The following is a 20,293-nucleotide window of genomic DNA, read 5'->3' as shown; positions in this document are numbered from 1 at the left end:
CCACAGCATAAATTAATAAACAAAATTGGCTAAGCAGGCCCTAAAGAAACATCTTGTTTTCTGTTACTCATTTTCTTTAATATTCAGTATTCTCAGCCCTTCCCTACCCCTCTATTTTGTTCCAAACTCTTGATTTTTTTTTTTTTTATTTCTTACAAAACTATTTTTCATGTCATCCCCTTCCCTTTCCAGGAAATTTGCCTGCATTTAACATGCTATAAATCAAAACAATTCTTTACCTGAATATACAACGCGTTTTCTGCATATCACCTTGGAATCTCTGTATGCTTCCCTGGCACTCTCCACTTACCACATTCGCAGATTCAAACTCCAGTTTAATACCTCACACGTTAAATGCAAACTTCCACCTCATCTGTAGTCTGAAATTCTGAGATGACTCTTACCAATCTACATATTTTTTTAAGTGAAAACAGGTGGTCTTTAGACTGACATTGCTAAAGCACATGCCACTGCCCCTGTACTTGAACATCACTCCTAACGATATTTTCATGAGGTTACTGTCATCTCCAAACAAGGCCCTGTCGGTAGTCAGATTACTACTGGTAGAGCCTCAGCCCAAAGCAGAAAGATGAAGGGTTTTGATTGCTAAGTTTAAAACTGATGCCAAGTATTCACAAGAACTATATGAAAGCTCAGATCCTTTGAATCAATAGTTCCCTTCCTGGGAATCCGTCTCAAGAAACCAATTCAAAAGAATTAAAAAATATATATCTATGAATATGTTTACTTCAACACTATCCAAAAAAACAGGAAGTATTATGTAAATTACGATGAATCAGTTCAAGGGCCATTTATCAAGAAACCACTATGAGATGAGGCTTACTAAGACTACATAACAAGAGTTCCCTGGAGATCTAGTGGTTAAGGATACAGTGTTGTCACCCCTGTGGTGCAGGCTCAATCCCTGGTCTGGGAACTTCCACATGTTGCAGGCATAGCCCAAAAACAAAACAAAAAAAAAAAACAAAAAAAAACACAAAAAAACCTGCATAACTTAAAGTGTAGAAATGAATCATAAATGAAAGAAGAAAAATGAGAAATTGTACTTAAGAAACACTGGAATGGAATAATATAAATTAGGAATTATGATACAGAAATTATCTTCCTCAAAAAACTGAAAAATATTGTTTCATTTTTGATTTTACAATAAACAAAATTGGAAGAAAATAAAAAATACCAGAAAACCTCTTCTCTGCAGCCAAACAAAAACCTGAAAACTTGGATTTTCCTATTTCTATGTAGAAAATCAAATTATTTTCAGAGTCAGCAGGACTACACTATCTAAGACTAAAGGTGAAAATTACACAGTTCCAAGGTTTAAAACTTGTTTTGGACAGTTGTAAAATCATGCCTAGTTGCTTTGAGGGGATACAATAATCAGAAGAAAAAGAAATGATTAGTGGGGAAAAAAAGTTGTTATATTATAAAACCATTTGTTCTTGAAACTAAGATTATATAAACTATACTTGATTAGAAGTTCAAATATCATAAGTCCTAATGGAAGAGGAGTCAGATAAAGATCCACCTTGGACCAGATGTATTCTTTCAGCCCCAAGAGTGAGTGTTTTTCTAGTCCCTTGGCGAAGAAGAGTTAGGTGTTACTGTCAGAATCCACTGACTTTTCAGAGGAGAAAACTACAGTGGCATTCATCACCTCACCCCAAGAGGTACTACTGTTGTCCCTTCTTGGCACTAGGGTGATACTCATACCAGAAGCCATGAGAAGTACCTTTGGTATAGAAAGTACACCTCCTCTTTATAATAATCCTTCCTCATACAATCCCATCCTTGTCTTTAAAAAATTTTTCTTGTCTTTGAAGTATGAAAAAATTTGCTGAAAAATCAAACAAAAAATTCCAAGACGGTCAACGTTCCAGAGTGAAACTGTACATGTCCTGGTTCTGATCCATTTTCTCTATTTTGTAATTAACTGCTTAAGTGGCTTAAGAAGCTTCTGGCTTCATTAAACAATCTAGAAACAGTAAGAATGTTTCCCAAAGAATTAGCTGTCAAATTATTCCTCTAATAATGTATTGTTTCCTGATGCTAGTGTTGAAATGCCAAGGCACACTGACAGAGAAATATTTGAAAATTTGAGCTCAAAGCTTTTAAACAGTATTAAACATTGGTTTTGGAACCAGTTGCTGAGCAAAAAGGCAAGGTCAGCCAGCAAGAAAAGAAGGAAATAGTATTGGAGGTGCTAGTAACTTCTCTGGGCCTCCTTTCTGATATTGACATTGTTAATGTTAGCAAAAAAGTCCCCAACATTTGTAGAACATTAATTAGGCTGGATATTTTCTGCAAGATGAAAAAACCCTCCATTTCTATGTAAATTAATAATTCCACGTTAGAATGAAACGAAAAAAATATATAAATTAGAAAAAAATAAAAAATATAAGTGTATTATCAAACATTAAACTTTCTAACTGGGGAAAGGACTTTCAAAATTTCACCGCCAAGGAAAAAGAAAAGGAAGTTCTCTACACTGATGTGATTACTTGGGTCTCAATATCTTAGTTTAAAGCCCTCTGTCCAATACGGTAGCTACTGGCCAATTGGGCACTAGTCCAAACTGGTAGGTGCTATATGTGTAAAACATACACTGGTTTTCAAAGATCAGAATGAAAAAAAAAAAAAAAAAAAGTAAAATGTCTTGATGTTTTCCATATTGAAATTGAAAATATATATACATATATATCAGATAAGATAAAAGCATTACTAAAATTAATTTTACCCATTTTTACTTTTCTTAATGTTGCTACTAGAAAATTTAAGATGACATACATGGTTCAGATTTGTGACTCTCATTACATTTCTACTGAACAACACTGGTTCATGAAACCAATCAGATTGGATTAAATTTCTTTAAAGTCCCTTCTAACTCTCGCATTGTGACACAAAGAGGCTACAGGTTTAAGCTAATAAGTTTCACATACAAAATTACTTTAGAGAAAGCTAGGTTTAATCACTATTTCATATTTCTCCAGACTTTTTCACCCATGCCCACTACTGCTTTCTCATTGTTTGCTATGGATTCCCAGGCCAAGAAAAACAAATGTGTCCATTTATTTATTTATTTATTCATTTATAAACAGCAAGTATGTAGTTCACAGAGCCATTCTGAATTGCTCTTAGGTCATATTCCTCTGAATCTCCTGGGGAACATATGAGAAATACTGATTCCTAGGTTTGATGCCTAGAGTTTCCAGCTCAGTGGATCTGGGAACAGGATCCTGTACTTCTCAAGAAGCTTCCTAGGTCACTCAGAGCCTCAGCCAGGTTTGGGAATCAGCAGTCTAGCCTAACTTACTTCATCCGTGACTGGGGTAGAATGAATTGTTCTAGCGCTAAGGCCCAGTGGCCTCCAACCTGGAACCAGTGCAGGACTCCTAATTCCAGCTCACTGCCACTGTTGAGACACATTCTGTCAAATACATGTGTTACTCACTCCTCAAGAGCTCCAGCCATCAGGATGTCTTCCTTGTCAGTTTTAACATCCAACTCAGGTTCTCCACTAAGCAGAAGTTTCAAGTTATAAATAACCAGCAAAGTACCTAGTGGAAAAATAAATGTTTGACCTGTCAATACTAACTACACTAAGTATTAGTTATGGTGCTGTATTATCTTATCTATGAAATTAGGCCTACAACAGACTAAAATTCCTTCTGTGCTTCAGGAAATAATATGCTTGGATAAGTTCAAGGTATATGTCTCATAGCAAATTCCACTCTGCCAAAGATGGTTGAGTTTTTACAATTCAGTACTTCTTTTAACTACTTAATTCATTATGTCTTTCAAATTGGATTCTCAGACTTTGGCACTCTTTCCATAATTTGCATTATAAAAACTGCTAGAAGTCTGAACCAAATTTGTTTTAAAGGTAAAGCTATCATTTGCAGAACTGAAATGAATGCACATAAGAACAAAGATGAATTTTTGAAATTTGTATAAATATGAAATATTATTTTTAGACTCTAAAATTTGTGCTGGTAAACTTTTTCTGTATAGGGCCAGATAATAAATATTTCAGCTTTTGCAGTTGCAGGCCTCTCACAACTACTCACAGTTCAACTCCAAGTTGCAGTGTGAAAGCTGCTTGTACTGAATACCTAAATGAATGACATGGCTATGTTCCAATAAAAATTTATTTACTATAACAGGTATCAGGCTCATTTGACCTTCAGGCCCTTGTTTGTTGACTCCTGCTCTAAAGCACAGTAAACAAAAAAGTGCAAATTCGTTATGAAGTTTTTTATAATATAAAGACAAGCACTGTCAGAAAAATTAAAAGAAAAACAAATTATACTTTCTTTGGTAGTACTAAAACAGAAGGGAGAACAGCAGAGTGACTAAGAATTTGGACGTGGGAACCTAAATACCTGTGTCTAAATCTTGTATCAATAAATAAATAAATAAATAAATAAATAAATAAATAAATCTTGGATCAACCTGAGTTCCCATTGTGGTTCAGCAGTAACAAATCTGACTAGTATCCATGAGGATGCGGGTTCGATCCCTGGCCCTGCTCAGTGGGTTAAAGATGGGCATTGCCGTGAGCTGTGGTGTAGGTCTCAGACATGGCTTGGATCTGGCATTGCTGTGGCTATGGCTATGGCCAGCAGCTGCAGCTCCAGCTCCAATTTGACCCCTGGTCTGGGAACTTCCATATGCCACAGTGTGGCCCTCAAAAGACAAAAAAAAAACAAAGAACAAAAAACCCCCACACAACCTTGTATCAACCAGTTACATTTATACAATGACCTTAGGTAAATTGTCTAAACTCTATGAACCTATATTTCCTAATTTATACCATGGAGCTCATGAGGTACTTAAAACACAATCCTTTGTCTGGAGAATTAAATGAGTTATAAAGCATTTAGAAAAGTATCCAGGAAATATTATACCTTTCATAGTATTTATACAAGTATTTCACAATTAGAAGGCAACTAAGAGATTACATTAACTGTTCTTAAAGTATGCTATGCATATGTTAATGAAGGGAATATTTATTTAATTACCACTAGTTTTGCTCTGTGAGAAAAGGAAAAGGATGACATAAAACATCACTTTTATTATCTCCTCTTAGTACCTCTAATGGAGCCACATGTCATAAAATTTACCCAAGGCCATTGTGAACTCTAGTTTGCAAATGAGCAATATCTAAGCCAGCAAGTCTTCAGGCATGTGAGAAGGAAGGGCTGGCTCTTGGCAACTGACTGACAGACATTTCACTGAGATTTCTTAACAGTCTCAATGTTAAAAGTTTGAGGCAAAGGGCATTTTCATTCTATTTGCTTTGCATTTTTATGTACAAAGCCATTCTTTCTGAATCCATAATTCCCCTTGCCGAGCCAATAGACACATAACATTTTTGTTCCTTCATAGCTAATAAACAGGTATTAACTACCTGCTATGAGTGATACATGTTATTTCATTTGTGATTCCTCTGTACATACATACCACACTCACCCACAAAACACATAAAGAATGTTTTTATCTCAAGATAATCTCATGACTCCCTGTCTCAGTTACTTTGGTCTTTAGTCTTCACTAAATTTTCACTTTCCAGTGAGGCCTTCTGAGTCACCAAGTCTTAAAATGCAAATCATCCCTCCCATTCCTAATAATTTTTTTTCCCTTTCCGACTTTATTTTTCTCTTTACCACCATCTAACATGGTCTCTATTCTACTTATTTTTCTTATTTATTGTTTTTACCCATCACTAGAATGTAAGCAGGTAGGGATTTTTGTGTCTTGTTCATTGCTGCATTTCCAGCATCTAAAACAATATCTAGCATGTAGTAGGCATTTAGCATATTTGTGGAATAAATGAATGGATAAACACTCAAAAAGAAATCACTTTTAAACAAAATACCACCAGTTAGAGAAGAAATTTTAAAGGTAACATGGGCCAAGCCAGAAAAAAATTCTCAGAATTTTGCTGCAAACATAAAAGAGTATTCATATTGAAAGGATTTTAATATGAACATAGCAGAATTTTGCATATAAACATTACAAAAAGCAAAATGCAAATGGCCTTCTTTAGAGTAGGAATCTTTTTGTTACTAGGTATGAAAAGTGGTAGAAATCTGAAGAAGGACTGGCGCAGAAACCTAGATTTGTTCCTTTATAAACTGCTAACTCTTATAAACCCTGAGATCATTTAATCTTGGATGCTGCAGTCAAGCATCTCCTGACTTGGTTACATAGTGCAGGGACTGTAAGATTCCCTGTTGTCAGAGCCTGCAGCATCCTCTTCAGTTTCACAAAGCTCATACAAATACGAACCTTTCTCCCAGTGTCAGGGACCTAAGAGTTATTCCTGCCTGGATTCTCCTAAGACAAAACTTGCATAAATAAAATGAATAACTGCCACATATGAGATTCCATGTGATAGTATAAACAGAAAAAACATGAAATCATATTTATAGTCTTTCATAAGACACTGAAAACAAATACTTCCACATCAAAATTTCAGGGTTTTGATGATCTTACCACATTTCCCATAGATCACATCAAATTGCTGCATCAATTCAGCTTCAGTTTTAAATGGAGAATACTTATAAATTATAGACAATTCCGTTGAGAATTTTTGAAGATCGTCTGTGACAGATTCTCTGGTTTTTGTTAGCCATGAGGGTATTGGAACCACAACCTATGGGAAAAAAAACACATCAATTTACTATGAGATACACAAGTAAAAACCATCATTCTTTTGCCTTATCCTAATTCAGCTCATTTACCATCCAGCCAAATGATAAGACACCAAGTTAAAAGTCTTTTTCCCCATGTATTCTAGTTTTATAAGGAAGAAGTAAAAACAAACATGTACACTCTTTGTTTTATTCTAAAAATACTCCACTGCAGGAGCTCCATCATGGCTCAGAGGAAACAAATCTGACTGGTATCCATGAGGACACAGGTTCGATCCCTGGCCTCGCTCAGTGGGTTAAGGACCCAGCATTGCCATGACCTGTGGTGTAGGTCACAGATGTGGCTCACATCCTGCGTTGCTGTGGCTTTGGTGTAGGCCGGCAGCTTAAGCTCTGATTCGACCCCTAGCCCAGGAACCTCCATATGCCATGAGTGCAGCCCTAAAAAAAAAAAAAGACAAATAAATAAATAAATACTGCACTTTGCTTTTATAAATAAATAAAGTGCTTCACTGTAGAACGTGGGGATGGTTTTATTCTAAAATGTTCCACTGCAGAAAGTGGGCACAGGTGGAATGTACTGAATCATGGCTAGAATGGCAGAGGAAACAACAGTATCAGCATTTTAGGAGTTGAAAAGTAGGTGACAGTATACCACATAAATCAACCCGTGTCAAAAAAGAGAAGACCCAGCCTGATTTACAACTGAGAATCCTCTAAAAGGCTCAGAGGTAGATGGCATGAATTCACTCTGGAGGTAGGAAAAAGGAGAAGAGAGGGGGAGAAGCAGCATCTGGATCCCCATCTGGCAAGAGCCCCTCCCCACCTCCACAGGGACTGGATGTTTATTCTCTGGAAAGAGAGGAACAAAGCATGTCTGGATTAGAGGATATACCATGCACAGTTGGCAAGGGACCTAACTGAGATTAGAGGGATTAAATGAAAGTATACATATCGGATACTGAGAATCCCAAATCTCTTCTCTCATTTGGCTGCCAGAAAGCTGCCAGTCAGGCCCTCAGGCAGAAGGGTGTAGCAGCCTTCTTTGAGATCTCTGACCAGCTGAGAAAGAAAGACATAAGGGAAATTATACTAAGTATTCTCCAATAAAACCACCCAGTAGATCTCATTATTGTGAACTGCAGAGCTGCCAAGCCCCACCCATATTCTCAGAGCTTTCAACTGACAGTTTATTGGACTAATATTCAGGATTAACAGCCAGCTAAGAAAATCCTCTAATGTGACAGACAGAGACCAAATAAACAAGCACAGACAAAGCAACTCAGTGGTAAAACAAACAAAACAAACAAAAATAAGAGGAAGATGAAGATTTCAGGCGAAAAAAATCAATCACAGTATCTTCAGCACTCTAAGAAGAAATAATGTATCCATGAAACAAGAACTATGTATCTTTAAAAAGGAATGTTGAGATACTAAAAAGAGTCCTTGGAAGTAAAAAAAAATTTTATGAAAGAGTTAGAAGATAAATCTTAGAAAAAACCCCAGAAAACAAAACAAAAATATATACATAAAGGACAGAAAATAGGAGAGAAAAGATAAGTAAATTAAAGAACCAGCTCCAGACACACAAGAGCTTAAGAAGAGGTGTTGTAAAGGAGAGAAAAGATAATAAGAATGGATGAAAATCATCAAATGCTACAGGAAAATATCCCAGAATTAGACTGAAAATGTTCAACAATAGATACAAACAGACCGCCCAAAAGCAAAACACCAAGCACTGGGGGAAAAGACCTTCAAAAATAGAGGGAGAGTAACTGGGTCACATAGAAGACTCAGAAATTAAAATGGCTTCAGTCTCTTCAATAACAACACTAGAAATTACAAAATAATGAAGAAATGCCTTCAAAATCCTGAAAAAAAATACCTTCCAAGAAAAAGTATTAAGCCAAACTATCACTAAGGATTTCCAATTGTGGCTCAGCAGGTTACAAACCCAACCAGTACACCAGAGGATGCAGGTTCCATCCCTGGCCTCGATCAGAGCGTTACAGATCCGGCATTGCTGTGAGGTGTGGTGTAGGTTGTAGATGTGGCTCAGATCCCGATTTGCTGTGGCTGCGGCGTAGGCCGACAGCTAGCCTGGGATTCGACCCCTAGCCTGGCAACTTCCATGTGCTTAGGGTACAGCCCTAGAAAGCAAAAATAAAATAAATATATAAGATAAGAAAGATAAATAAAAACAAACTATCATTAAGTGTTTGGGCAGGATAAAAACCTTTTACCTGCCTCACATCCACTTGCTGAGAACACTAACGGAGGACACAGCACAGCCAGAGAGGGAGGAAGCTGGGAAAGAAGCCCTGACACAGAAGAGAGGTGAAGAGAACTGCCAGGATGACAGCAGGGGCAAACCCCAAGGTGGTAGCTGACCACCAGCCATGGAAAGCAGGACTGTGAGGGGCAGCACACAAGAAGACTGCAGAGCAGAGTTCTTCGGGAAGGTGGAACTGACAAAATGAAATTGTCTGGCAGGAGTCCAGCATGCCCACTGGTATTAACATGGTGATAAAGACATATAAAACCAAGCAAATTTTCAGTGACAGTGATGAGTACACAGACATTAAGAAATTATTAGTTATTGATTAAAATTAAAAGTTGGGAACAGGAGTTCCTGTTGCAGCTCAGTAGGTTAAGAACTGGACACAGTGTACATGAATATGTGGGTTCAATCCCTGACCTAGCTCAGTGGATTAGGCATTGCTGCAAGCTGTGGCACAGGTCAGAGATGGGGCTCAGATCCAGTGTTGCTATGCCTGTGGCGTAGGCCCCAGCTGCAGCTTTGATTTGACCCCTAGCCCACGCATTTCATATGCCACAGGTGTGGCCATAAAAAGAAAAAATAAAATAATGGTTTATTACATGTATATATATTACGTGTATATTGTTTATATAGTCTCATGATGTAAATACTGGCATATTATTGCTTATATAGTCTCATTATGTAAATAATGACATAACGAAAATCATAAGCGAGCTTTGTTGATGGTGGAGAAGTGGAAGGGGGTGTGGGCGTGTGTATGTGTGTGAGATAGGAGCAAAGAAAAAGAAACAGAAAAATCTTTCTCTTTTATACAGGGAGGTTAACAGATAATGCCTAAATCAAATCAAGAAAGCGGAACTTCCAGTGCAGCAGAAACGAATCCGACTAGTAACCATGTGGTTGCAGGTTCAATCCCTGGCCTCACTCAATGGGTTAAGGATCCAACATTGCCATGAACTGTGGTGCAGGTCACAGAGTGGCTCAGATCTTGCACTGTTGTGGCTGTGGCCGGCAGCTGTAGCTCCGATTTGACCCCGAGCCAGGGAACTTTTATATGCCATGGGTGTGGCCCTAAAAAGCAAAAAAAAAAAAAAAAAAAAGAATAAAAGAAATAGCAATTCCAGCATGTTATGCAGAAATTTGCAGGAAAATATAAAAAAAAATCAGTTAATATTGTTGAAAGAGATAGCTTCTGTAGAAGTGGAAATGGGAAGAGGTTCCTGGTTTTAGTTTTTTTAAAAAAAGGAAATGGCCCATTTTAGGAAAACTATAACCTCACTTTGGCTCAATTTCCCTTGCCCTTTACAAAAAGTACAACACAAATGCTTAAAGTATTGCTTTTCCTCATGTCAGAACCCCACTCAGCTACTCCCTATTACCTATATACCTATTCCTGTTAATCAGCCCCACTACACAGCTGGGCATGCCAGGCCCTTGCTGGACAATCCCACGTTTCTGCACAGTCCCTCCAAACCCCAGTCATCTCCAGGTCTGAGACTTGCCACATGCCATTTTTCACCACATACCAGCCTTTCTGGTTGCAAGCTGTACTATCCCCATAAAACCCTCATTGGCCACTCAAGACTCTCTAATCTTTCCATCTACATCATTGCTTTTGACAACTAAGTAATAGCAGGAACACACACTCATTAAACAGCATGTTTTTATTTATTTGTTTATTTTGTCTTTTTGCCATTTCTTGGGCTGCTCCCAAGGCATATGGAGGTTCCCAGGCTAGGGGTCTAATCGGAGCTGGAGCCACCAGCCTGCGCCAGATCTCAGCCACGTCTGCAACCTACACCACAGCTCATGGCAACGCCAGATCCTTAACCCACTGAGCAAGGCCAGGGATCGAATCTGCAAACTCATGGCTCCTAGTCAGATTCATTAACCACTGTGCCACAAGGGGAACTCCAAAACAGCATGTTTTCTAAACACCCTCATTTTGTCGTTTATCCAATTCATACATGTCTGCCTTATTTTGTGATAAAATTGAAAACACTTTAATGGTCAGGTGGTCTCCTTGTTTTCTACCTTCCACAGGGTCCATCCAGTGCTAGATAGGTAGCAATTCCTCAAGATGTATCTGCTGGACTGAATTACAATGGATGTTCATAATATTAAAACTGTGACACTGCAAATTAATAAAGTGTCACTGGGTCAGCAAATGGAGTTAAAATTATGGCCAATAGTTATAGCTTTAAGTCTGTTTTGCATTCAGTTTCTTTAAATGTTGTTTTCCAAGTCTTTTGAATCCAATATTCTATTTATTGCAAGAATGATGATCTACTTCTGGACAAGTGGTGGAAATGTTCTGCAGGCTTCATTGTGCCCAAGGGAGCCTCTTATTCTGGGAGATCTGTGTAGATGTGTAATAAAAATAAAGTTCTGAAAACTGCCTAGGAGTTAAAAACCTACTTAAGAGGAGTTCCCATTGTGGTTCAGTGGGTTAAGGACCTGACGTTGTCTCTGTGAGGATGTGGGTTCCATCCCTGGCTACACTCAGTGGGTTAAGGATCTGGTGTTGCTGCAAGGTGCAGCTCAGATCTGACGGCTGTGGCTCAGGCCTCAGCTGCAGCTCAGATTCAACCCCTAGCCTGAGAACCTCTACAGGCCAAAGGTGAAGCCATTAAAAAAAAAAAAAAAAAACACACACACACTTAAAAAAGGGATCAATAGGACATGCCTCCAACGACCCCAGAAGGGCCAGCCACCCTCTCTCCATTTCCCAAATATATTCCTAAATTTCTAAAAGATAATCAGGAAAAAAAAAAAAAAAAAGCATGTTAGATTTTATCTCCTGAGATGGTAAATGAAAACAGTTTTGTTACCATGGGAACCAAAGGAAAATCTCAACCCTTACCTCACTCAGACCTTCTCTCTCACAAAATGTCTGAGAAAAAAACACACAGGTCATCGTTTCTTCCTTCTTTGTAAAAAGAATGAAGTCTTTTCCAATCCTCATGGATCCACTATATTAAAAATCAAGAATATAATAGTTCACATCTCAAAGACTAGAAAGAAGGAACAGGTGAGCATGATATTGTGTACTTAGGTTGTTCTTTTCCTAGAAATAGGTCCACTGCTTTGCTGATTTATCACCAAGAGGGTATGATTTTTTTTTTTTTTCTCAAAGCAGAGCAGATTTTGAATTAAACCCCACAGTCTTGCTTGAGATATGACTGCTGAAAATAAGGTGCTGTCCAGGACTCAAGCAAAGAACACGCATTCGTCCCTGGAAGGTACCACCCAGCTGACTGTTCCCTCATGTCCTCTTTCTCTTTGAGACACAGTAATAACACAGACACATATAACTCCTACACTGAGATATGCTTTGAGAAATAATAGAGCATAGACATGTGGTGAAGCTCTAAGGTACAGGGATGCTATTTCAGCAATCTCTGAAAAAAGATTAATCATCTATTTGAGAATTGTCTTTTAAAACACTGTAAAGATTTAAGTCAGTTATGGGTATGGAAATTCTAAAACAAGGAAGGTAGGACTCTCACGTTTATATTCTTTTTTAAGCTTTAGAGACTTGGATCATACTCTGTAAGATTTCCTTTAACCAGATGTTATTCCCAATAATCAATATAAATAATATATGTATTAAATATATAAATTATATAAATGTGTGTATTTAATTTTAAAAAAACTCACCTTTTAAGACCATTGCCATATTGCCCAATAAACTTCAAGGCTGATAACCGTTTCTTGGATGTTCCAAAGTAAATGATATCTGAAGCTTCCTCTAGAATTGACAAGGACATGCAAGTGGTTAGGACTTATGTGTCATTCACACTGGCCAGAGGTCCAGTTGTCAGGATGTCACATATATATTAAGACACAACTATATGTCTTGGGTCAAGCTAGAGACAAGGATGCTTGTCAGGCTCCATCTTCTCTGACCAGGGTCTTAATGGTAATAGATTGAAGGAGGTCAGAGGGATCTTCCATGTGACCCTGGGTAAGCAGAGCCTTAATTTCTTCACCCCTGAAAGGGAATTACTAACACTTATATCACAGAGTTGTTGATGAAGATAAATGAAATGAATTAAATGAGATGATGTGTGAACCTTGAAGACAATACATGCCATTTCATAAATGCTAAGAAAGTTATTATAAGTATTTGTACCATGAGTAGTTTTCCATGGTTTTGGCCCTTATCCAGCCCCATGTGAGACTTAAAAGGGTAGAATGGCTCTGGTCTGCTACTAACTGAGGAAGAAGGCCTAATTATTTCAGACTTTGAAAATTATTCTCCTGAGCTCTCCTGGGCATTCCGGAGTTACAGAAAAGAATCCTCTGAACTTCAGAATATATATACTTCCAAGAAACAGGAATGCTCCCAGGGAAACAGGAAAAGATAGAAACGGGTCTTCCGACTGGCTACTGAATACATGCTCCAAAACTGTCCTAAGGACCATGCATCTGTCTGGGTGCAAACATGCACCCAGTTGAGTGGAACTTGGAATGGGGTGTATAAAGATATTCACCTTGTCTGAAGCTAACTGATCATTTTATCACATGTTCTTATTATGGGTTGGGTATTAGATGAGGGTATCCATAATGATAATATTATCTACCACTTATTGATTAGTATGTGCCAGGTACTATATCATATACTTCATTTGCACTGAATATATAGAATTTATAACAAGCATACAAGGAAGATTTTATTATTATCTGCACATTACAGATGAGGAGATTTAAGTTTTAGGTATTTATGTTACTTTACCAAGGTCACACTGATCAATGTTAGCCCCAGAACTATAATCCAGGGTTGTAAAAGACTAAATCCAATGGTTTTGATCACACACCACACAGACTCCCATGTATGGTGGCCAGGAACAGAACACTGAATAGGACAGACATGGCCCCTGTCCTCAATAACTTTATGTCATGGGAGGAGAAACAGACTGAAAGAGTTCCGACAAATAAACAAGATCTTTTCTGAGAGTATTAAGGGAAGGAATTAAAACCATCATAACATGACAGAGAATTAGCAGGAATGGAGCCTGCAGATGGAATAATCTGGGAAGGCCTCTTTCATAAGGTGTCATCTGAGATGAGATTCAAATGATTAAAGGCCAGGCCAGCAGTGGCTGGAGTGCTATAAGCAAAGAAGTGAGCAGTACAAGAAAAGGTCAAAGAGGTGGACAGAAGCCAAATAATGCAAGAAATTGGAAGAGTGTGAATTTCACTCTAAAGTAATGGAAAACCACTAAGGGTTTTAAGCAGGGGCATCAATGATCCATTGAATGAAAACATCCACTCAGGGTTGCTAAGTGGAGAATGCACTGTAATGGGGCAAGAATGGAAGTGAAAGAGCTTGGAAATCACCAGAGTCATCTTCTATGGATCAAGATTGATCTAGCTCAGCTTGAACAACAGATAGATTTTATATTTGGTCATCAGAAAAGCTCCCCCAACTTATTACTTGAGTTCCACTGTTAATAAAGAATTGCTCTCTCAACACTAGTGGACCATTTTAAAACACAACTGTATATGTCAACTGAAGCGTGAGTTCCTCCTAAAGATCTCAATATTTGTCACTTGTCCGTGTTTTGAGCATTTTGTTTGTGGACCTGTATAAAGGAGTTATTCCTTTTTTTTTTTAAGTAATTGCCTTAAACTATATCGCACATATTCTTTGACTATTCAGATCAAGGGTGTCTTTAAAGACTCGGAAGAAGAAAATTACTTTTTTTTTTAAGGGCCACTCCTGCAGCATATGGAATTTCCCAGCCTCGGGGTCAACACCAGAACCACAGCAGTGCCAAATCCCAAGGCACATTTATAAACTTCACAGCAGCTTGTGGCAACAACCAGATCAAGACCAGGGATCGAGCTCACAACCTCATGGATACTAGTCGAGTTCTTAACCTGCTGAGCCACAACAGGAACTCAGAATATAATTACATTTTATTCTCAGCTTCTGTCAGTACAGATGATCACTCTTTTGTCTGGTGTGGAACTGACCAGAACACTTCTGTATTACTTGAACTCCCTCACTGTTTGCTAAATCTGGTGGTCAAAAACCCTGGCTTGTGGGACATACACAAGTGTTACAGAATCTAGGAATAAGCTATCCCAATTAATGCAAATCCCTTATCTGAGGAAAAAACATCTCAATTCCATGGTAAACAGTACTATGCACCTCCTAGGTAGTGCCTTTTGCTTGAAGACAGAAAGATAAATCATGCAGGGCATTGTAGATGTTTCCACTCTGATGAGAACATTCCATTGAAGGCAACTAAACCTTTGAACATGCAGAGAAAAAAACACAAACCACAAAAAACAAGGAGAGGTGACCTGTACCTCAAGGTTAAGCAGAAAAATTTTAATAGCCTAATGACACTGGAAACTGCCCGGGTCTCTTGCAAGCAGCATCTGAAGGATGTGCTAAAAACAATCTGAATCCATCCAATTAATGTTTGTTTTCCCTTTCTTCCCAGATGCTTTTCCTTACAAGAAATCTGTACCTTGTACCTTTCTTTTTCATTTCAAATACTGATCTATAGTCACTTTTTGTCTTGCTTTAGATGGCTACAATGAATTTACTCCGTCAGCTGGAATATTTAAACCTAAAAACTTCAACAATATGTTAAGATGGGTTTATTTTCCCTAATAGCTCCATACCTGTTTTAATATAGATAGCTCAATTTACTTTTATTTATTTTATGGGTTTTCAGACTACTTGCTCTAACAACCAGTTAGGTATCTAGATAATTAACTTACCAGGACTCATACCACATCCATCATCCAGGAAGCACAACATGAATCCGCCCTGCAGTTTTTCATTATCCACTGCAAGAGAAAACAGCCATTACTAATAAATATTGGGCTTAATTTGCTCATCAGAAAGTCATGCTGCTCACATAATTATTTGTCCTCCTTAAATGCAGCCGCTGAGTGACAGAGGTATGGCACAAGGATGAAGCTCAGAAAGGCATCTTGGCTACAGCTTCACAAGAAGCTGCAGGGGGAAAAACCATCATGCAACAAAAAGGCTTTAAATTAACATAAAACATGTACATATTAATGAATTATGTATACAGCATGACAAGCCCTGTGCTGGAATCTGACTGGTTCTTTTAAATGGCAGGGAATTTCTCCCCTGAGGAGTGAGTAAAGGTAGATGGTAATGATGTGACCCCAGGATCCCTCTATCAAACTCATCAATCCTTAGGCCCTTCCACCAAAGCACTAATTCTAAAGTCAATTCAGGTCATTCTTATTAAATTCATCAGGCTCTCTTCCCAGTAGCTAATTCCCCTAAGAGCCATTTGTACATGCTTCTTAGTGGCAGCAAATATTTGCCTCTTGAAAGTGCATTTGATTTTTGAAAACAGTTATTTGAAATCAATTTTGATGATTAAGAGGGATCATCTAGTTACATAATATAATCTCCTGTTTAAAAAATTCTGAAGGTGTAACAAAAACTAATGAGACTAATTTTAACACACACAGAGCACAGTTTGTAATCTGGCTCTCAATATATTCATATATTCAATATTTCGATGTATGAATTCCAGCACACCTCTCCTTTTCTTTTTGTTTGATAAAACTTTATCGAGAAATAGCTTACACAAGAAAAGCTGCACATGCTTAAAGTGTCTAACTGGATACATTCTGACACATGTAAATACCTGTGGAGCTATCACCACAATCAGGGTAGTGAACATAACCAGTCCAGGTGTTTCCTTCTTTCCTTTGTAGTCTCTTTCTTCTGCACCTTCCATGGGCTGTTACCCAGACTCCATCCCCAGGCAGACACTGATTTACTAATCCTATCCTTATAGGTTCATTTCTAGCACATTGGTTAAGTCAACTCTGTGTTCAATTATCACCTCTAATCCACATTTTAAAAATTAATGTTTAAGATAATTGGTAAATATCTAAAACTCATATCTAGGAGTTCCCTGGTAGAGCAGTGGGTTAAGGATCTGGTATTGTAACTGCTGTGGTGAGGAGTCAATCCTTGGCCCTGGAACTTTCAAGGGCACAGCTGAAAAATAATAAAACTAAAAATCATGTCCAAACTTTCTGAGTTCATGATATATGGTCATGTGCCTACTTCTAATCCCCCCCTTCCTCTCTCTAATTCACTTCCTGTCTACAAACCCTTTGGCTCTTTCCTACCATCTCATTTCCCCAGTTCCTCTCTCTACCTGGTCCTCTGGTCTGCCTACTTCGACTTCTGTGTCAGACTATTCCTCTCCCCTCTTTAGGTATTTTTTCTATTCAGCCCTCTCTCTGACCAAGGCCGACACTTCTCTACTGTCCAACTCCTGTTGAGTTCTTTGCACAGTGCAGTAGCTCTCAACCTTAACTGCACATTTGAATCATCAGGAGATGTTCTTTTTTTTTTTTTTTTTTGCCTTTTTAGGGCCACACCCGCAGCATATGGAGGTTCCCAGGCTAGGGGTCCAATCGGAGCTACAGCTGCTAGCACATGCCACAGTCACAGCAACGTCAGATCCGAGCCGAGTCAGCAACCTACACCACAGCTCATGGCAACACCAGATCCTTAACCCACTGAGTTAGGCCAGGGATGGAACCTGCAACCTCATGGTTCCTAGTTGGATTCATTTCCGCTGCTCCATGATGGGAACTCCTGGAGATACTCTAAATTAATTAGTCTTAGATGGGATTCAGGAACAAAAGCTCCTCCTGATTATCCTAAGGTTTATCAGAGCTAGGAACCACCTAATCTGAGCCTTAGCCTGGGTAATTACAACAATTGATTTTGCAGCTCTTGGTATATAGTAGGCATGTAAGGAACTTGCAGGAAGCAAGGCATTTCTTTGGTGAATAGGTGGGAGACACATAAAATTCCCAAGTGATATATATACAGTGCTTAATTTTTCTATAAATTTCAGTGAGGACTGCAGACAATCGCAGCCTCAAAATGTAATAGTCCCCTGGAGTTCCCATCGTGGTGCAGCAGAAACAAATCCAACTAGGATCCATGAGGTTACAGGTTTGATCCCTGGCCTCGCTCAGTGGGTTAAGGATTTGGCATTGCCGTGAACTATGGTGTAGGTTGCAGATGCGGCTCGGATCTGAGGTTGCTGAGACTGTGGCATGTGCTGGCAGCTGTAGCTCCGATTGGACCCCTAGCCTGGGAACCTCCATATGCTGCGGGTGCGGCCCTAAAAAAGAAAAAGAAAAAAAAAACTAATACTCCCCTGGTACCGACTCTAAGGCATGGCCTTATTTATTTCACTTCCTTAAAAACAATGAGTTTCAGGTAGACTTCTATTATCTGTTAAATATGCGTGTCCAAAACAAACCACAGCACCTTCTCCCTCCATCAGACTGCCTTCTCCTTCTATGTTTCCTGCTCAATAAATGGCATCACTCTGCTGTCAAGCTGCAGCTGCCCAAGTGAGAACCTCGGAATCAAGCTTTCACTTACTTATCAAATGTACAGACATATCTTCTCAATTCTACCTCACATTGTCTCTCAGATTTGACCACTTACTCCATCCCCACAACACTGTCCTAGTTCAGGAAACCATCCTCTCTCTTCTGGATTCCAGCAACAGCTCCCCCACTCCTTGCTCCCACAAATCAGAGTGTACCAACAGTCTGCAAGCCAGCTGTGTGTTTCACTACTCTCCTGCTTACAACCCTTGCACTGTCCACAGGATGAAACCCAAGCTAATTAACAAATTTAGCTTGCCTTTCATGACCTGACCTTCCTAACTCTCTTTAACTTTACGTGTGCTGACTTGGCTAAGCTACGGTCGTTGGCTGTTTGGTCAACTTGATGTTGCCATGAAACTATCTGTATTGTAATTAACATTTACAATCAGCTGACTCTAAGTAAAGCAGACACTCTCCATAATGAGGTTCAGTCTCATCCAATCAGCTGGAGGCAAAGACTGAGGTTTCCCAAGGAAGCATCAGTCTTCTACTTCACGACTGTAACACGGAAATTCTGCTTGAGAGTCCAGGTTGCTGGCCTGCCTGAAGAGTCAGAACTCAAAACTGCAACATCAATGCTTACCTGGATTTCCAACCCACCAGTTGTCCTACACATCATGTGAGTCAACTCCTTAAAAAAATCTGCCCCTTTTCCTCTCCCTCCCTCCTTCTCTAGCTATATGTATATCCACAGATAGAATGAGAAAGATTGAGATATATAAAGTTAGATATCTATCTTGGGGGTGGTAGAGATTATCTACCTATCTAATCTATCTCCTATTGGTTCTCTTCCTCTAAAGAATCCTAACACACACCCCAAGCTCATCTCTTGTCATCCCCTCCTCCTGCCCATTCTGCACTCTTCCACTTCCACACAAATAATCCCCCTGGACTAATCTTGAACATCTCAAGCATTTCTGTAACTCCACCAGTGTCCTATGTTCTCTCCAGATTCAAGCAACTATACATACCACTCCTCTGCCCTTTCCATCCTTGATTCTCTAGGGTAAGGCCTATTTTCCCTTTAGGTCTTTAGTTCATTTAAGACTTCTTCTAGGAAGCCTTCCTAATCCTTCCACATTATCAGGTGCTCATAATGAATGTTTTCTTTGTAATTTGTGTTTCTAACTTTTGTAGTATGTTCAAATACCTATTCATGTACCTATTTCTTTTTCAGACTAGTGGTTCTTACCCTTTTTGGAATTCAGTTGCCTCAGAGATATGATGAAAGCTAAGGATCTTCTACCCATAAATGATAAAGATACACATATTTTTCACAGATCCCTTCAGTAGGATTACACTTCCTTAAAAGCAGGTGCTGTGTGTATTCAGCACTTAACCCAGTGCCTGCCACTTGGTAAGCACTAAAAAAATGTAATGAGTATACATCCATGTTTAATAGAACTAATACACACTGACAGATAAAATATCCGTGGCCAAACATTCAGTTTGAATTTTACCCCGCAAGTTAGCTGAAGAAAACTTAAGGTTAGAAAGTAATTCAGAAGACTCAATAAATAACTTCAAAACTAATCCAGTGCTTAGATTAATTATGCAGCTCCATGCCAGTTCTACCTATTGCTACATAAGCTCTGGTCAGTTTGTTTATTTTTTATTTTTTAAAGAAAAATCAGTTTGCTAGGTTGACAGCCATATTGTAGTTTGCCGCAATAAAATGTTTTAGAACATGAATAGGTAATTTAAAATCAAAAACCGTTAAGATCAGCTTTTCACAAAACCCCTATGACCTAAATAAGGAAGTGCCACTTTCAGCTCAAATTTCAGAGATTCTTTTTTATTTTTTTGCGACAAAGGCAAGTATTAAAGAAAGCAGGGTGAAGTAAATACCACCGTGCCTTGCTGTGTCTGCACAAATCCAGAAGAACATAACGTGTGAATTCTG

At 38.6% G+C, this 20,293-nt stretch overlaps 1 protein-coding gene across 1 annotated transcript in view; it reads right to left on the bottom strand.

The window, feature by feature from the left end:
• Positions 1-20,293, bottom strand: part of MORC1 (MORC family CW-type zinc finger 1) — a 172,494-nt gene that overhangs the window by 140,344 nt on the left and 11,857 nt on the right. Inside the window, 5 exon segments of the mRNA XM_047752969.1 lie at positions 3,470-3,575; positions 6,517-6,676; positions 11,819-11,927; positions 12,616-12,706; positions 15,697-15,765. Coding sequence (XP_047608925.1) covers positions 3,470-3,575; positions 6,517-6,676; positions 11,819-11,927; positions 12,616-12,706; positions 15,697-15,765 — 535 coding nt within the window.

Source organism: Phacochoerus africanus, chromosome 1, assembly GCF_016906955.1.
Source record: "Phacochoerus africanus isolate WHEZ1 chromosome 1, ROS_Pafr_v1, whole genome shotgun sequence".
Lineage (NCBI taxonomy): Eukaryota > Metazoa > Chordata > Mammalia > Artiodactyla > Suidae > Phacochoerus > Phacochoerus africanus.
This window is presented reverse-complemented; position numbering and strand designations above follow the sequence as displayed.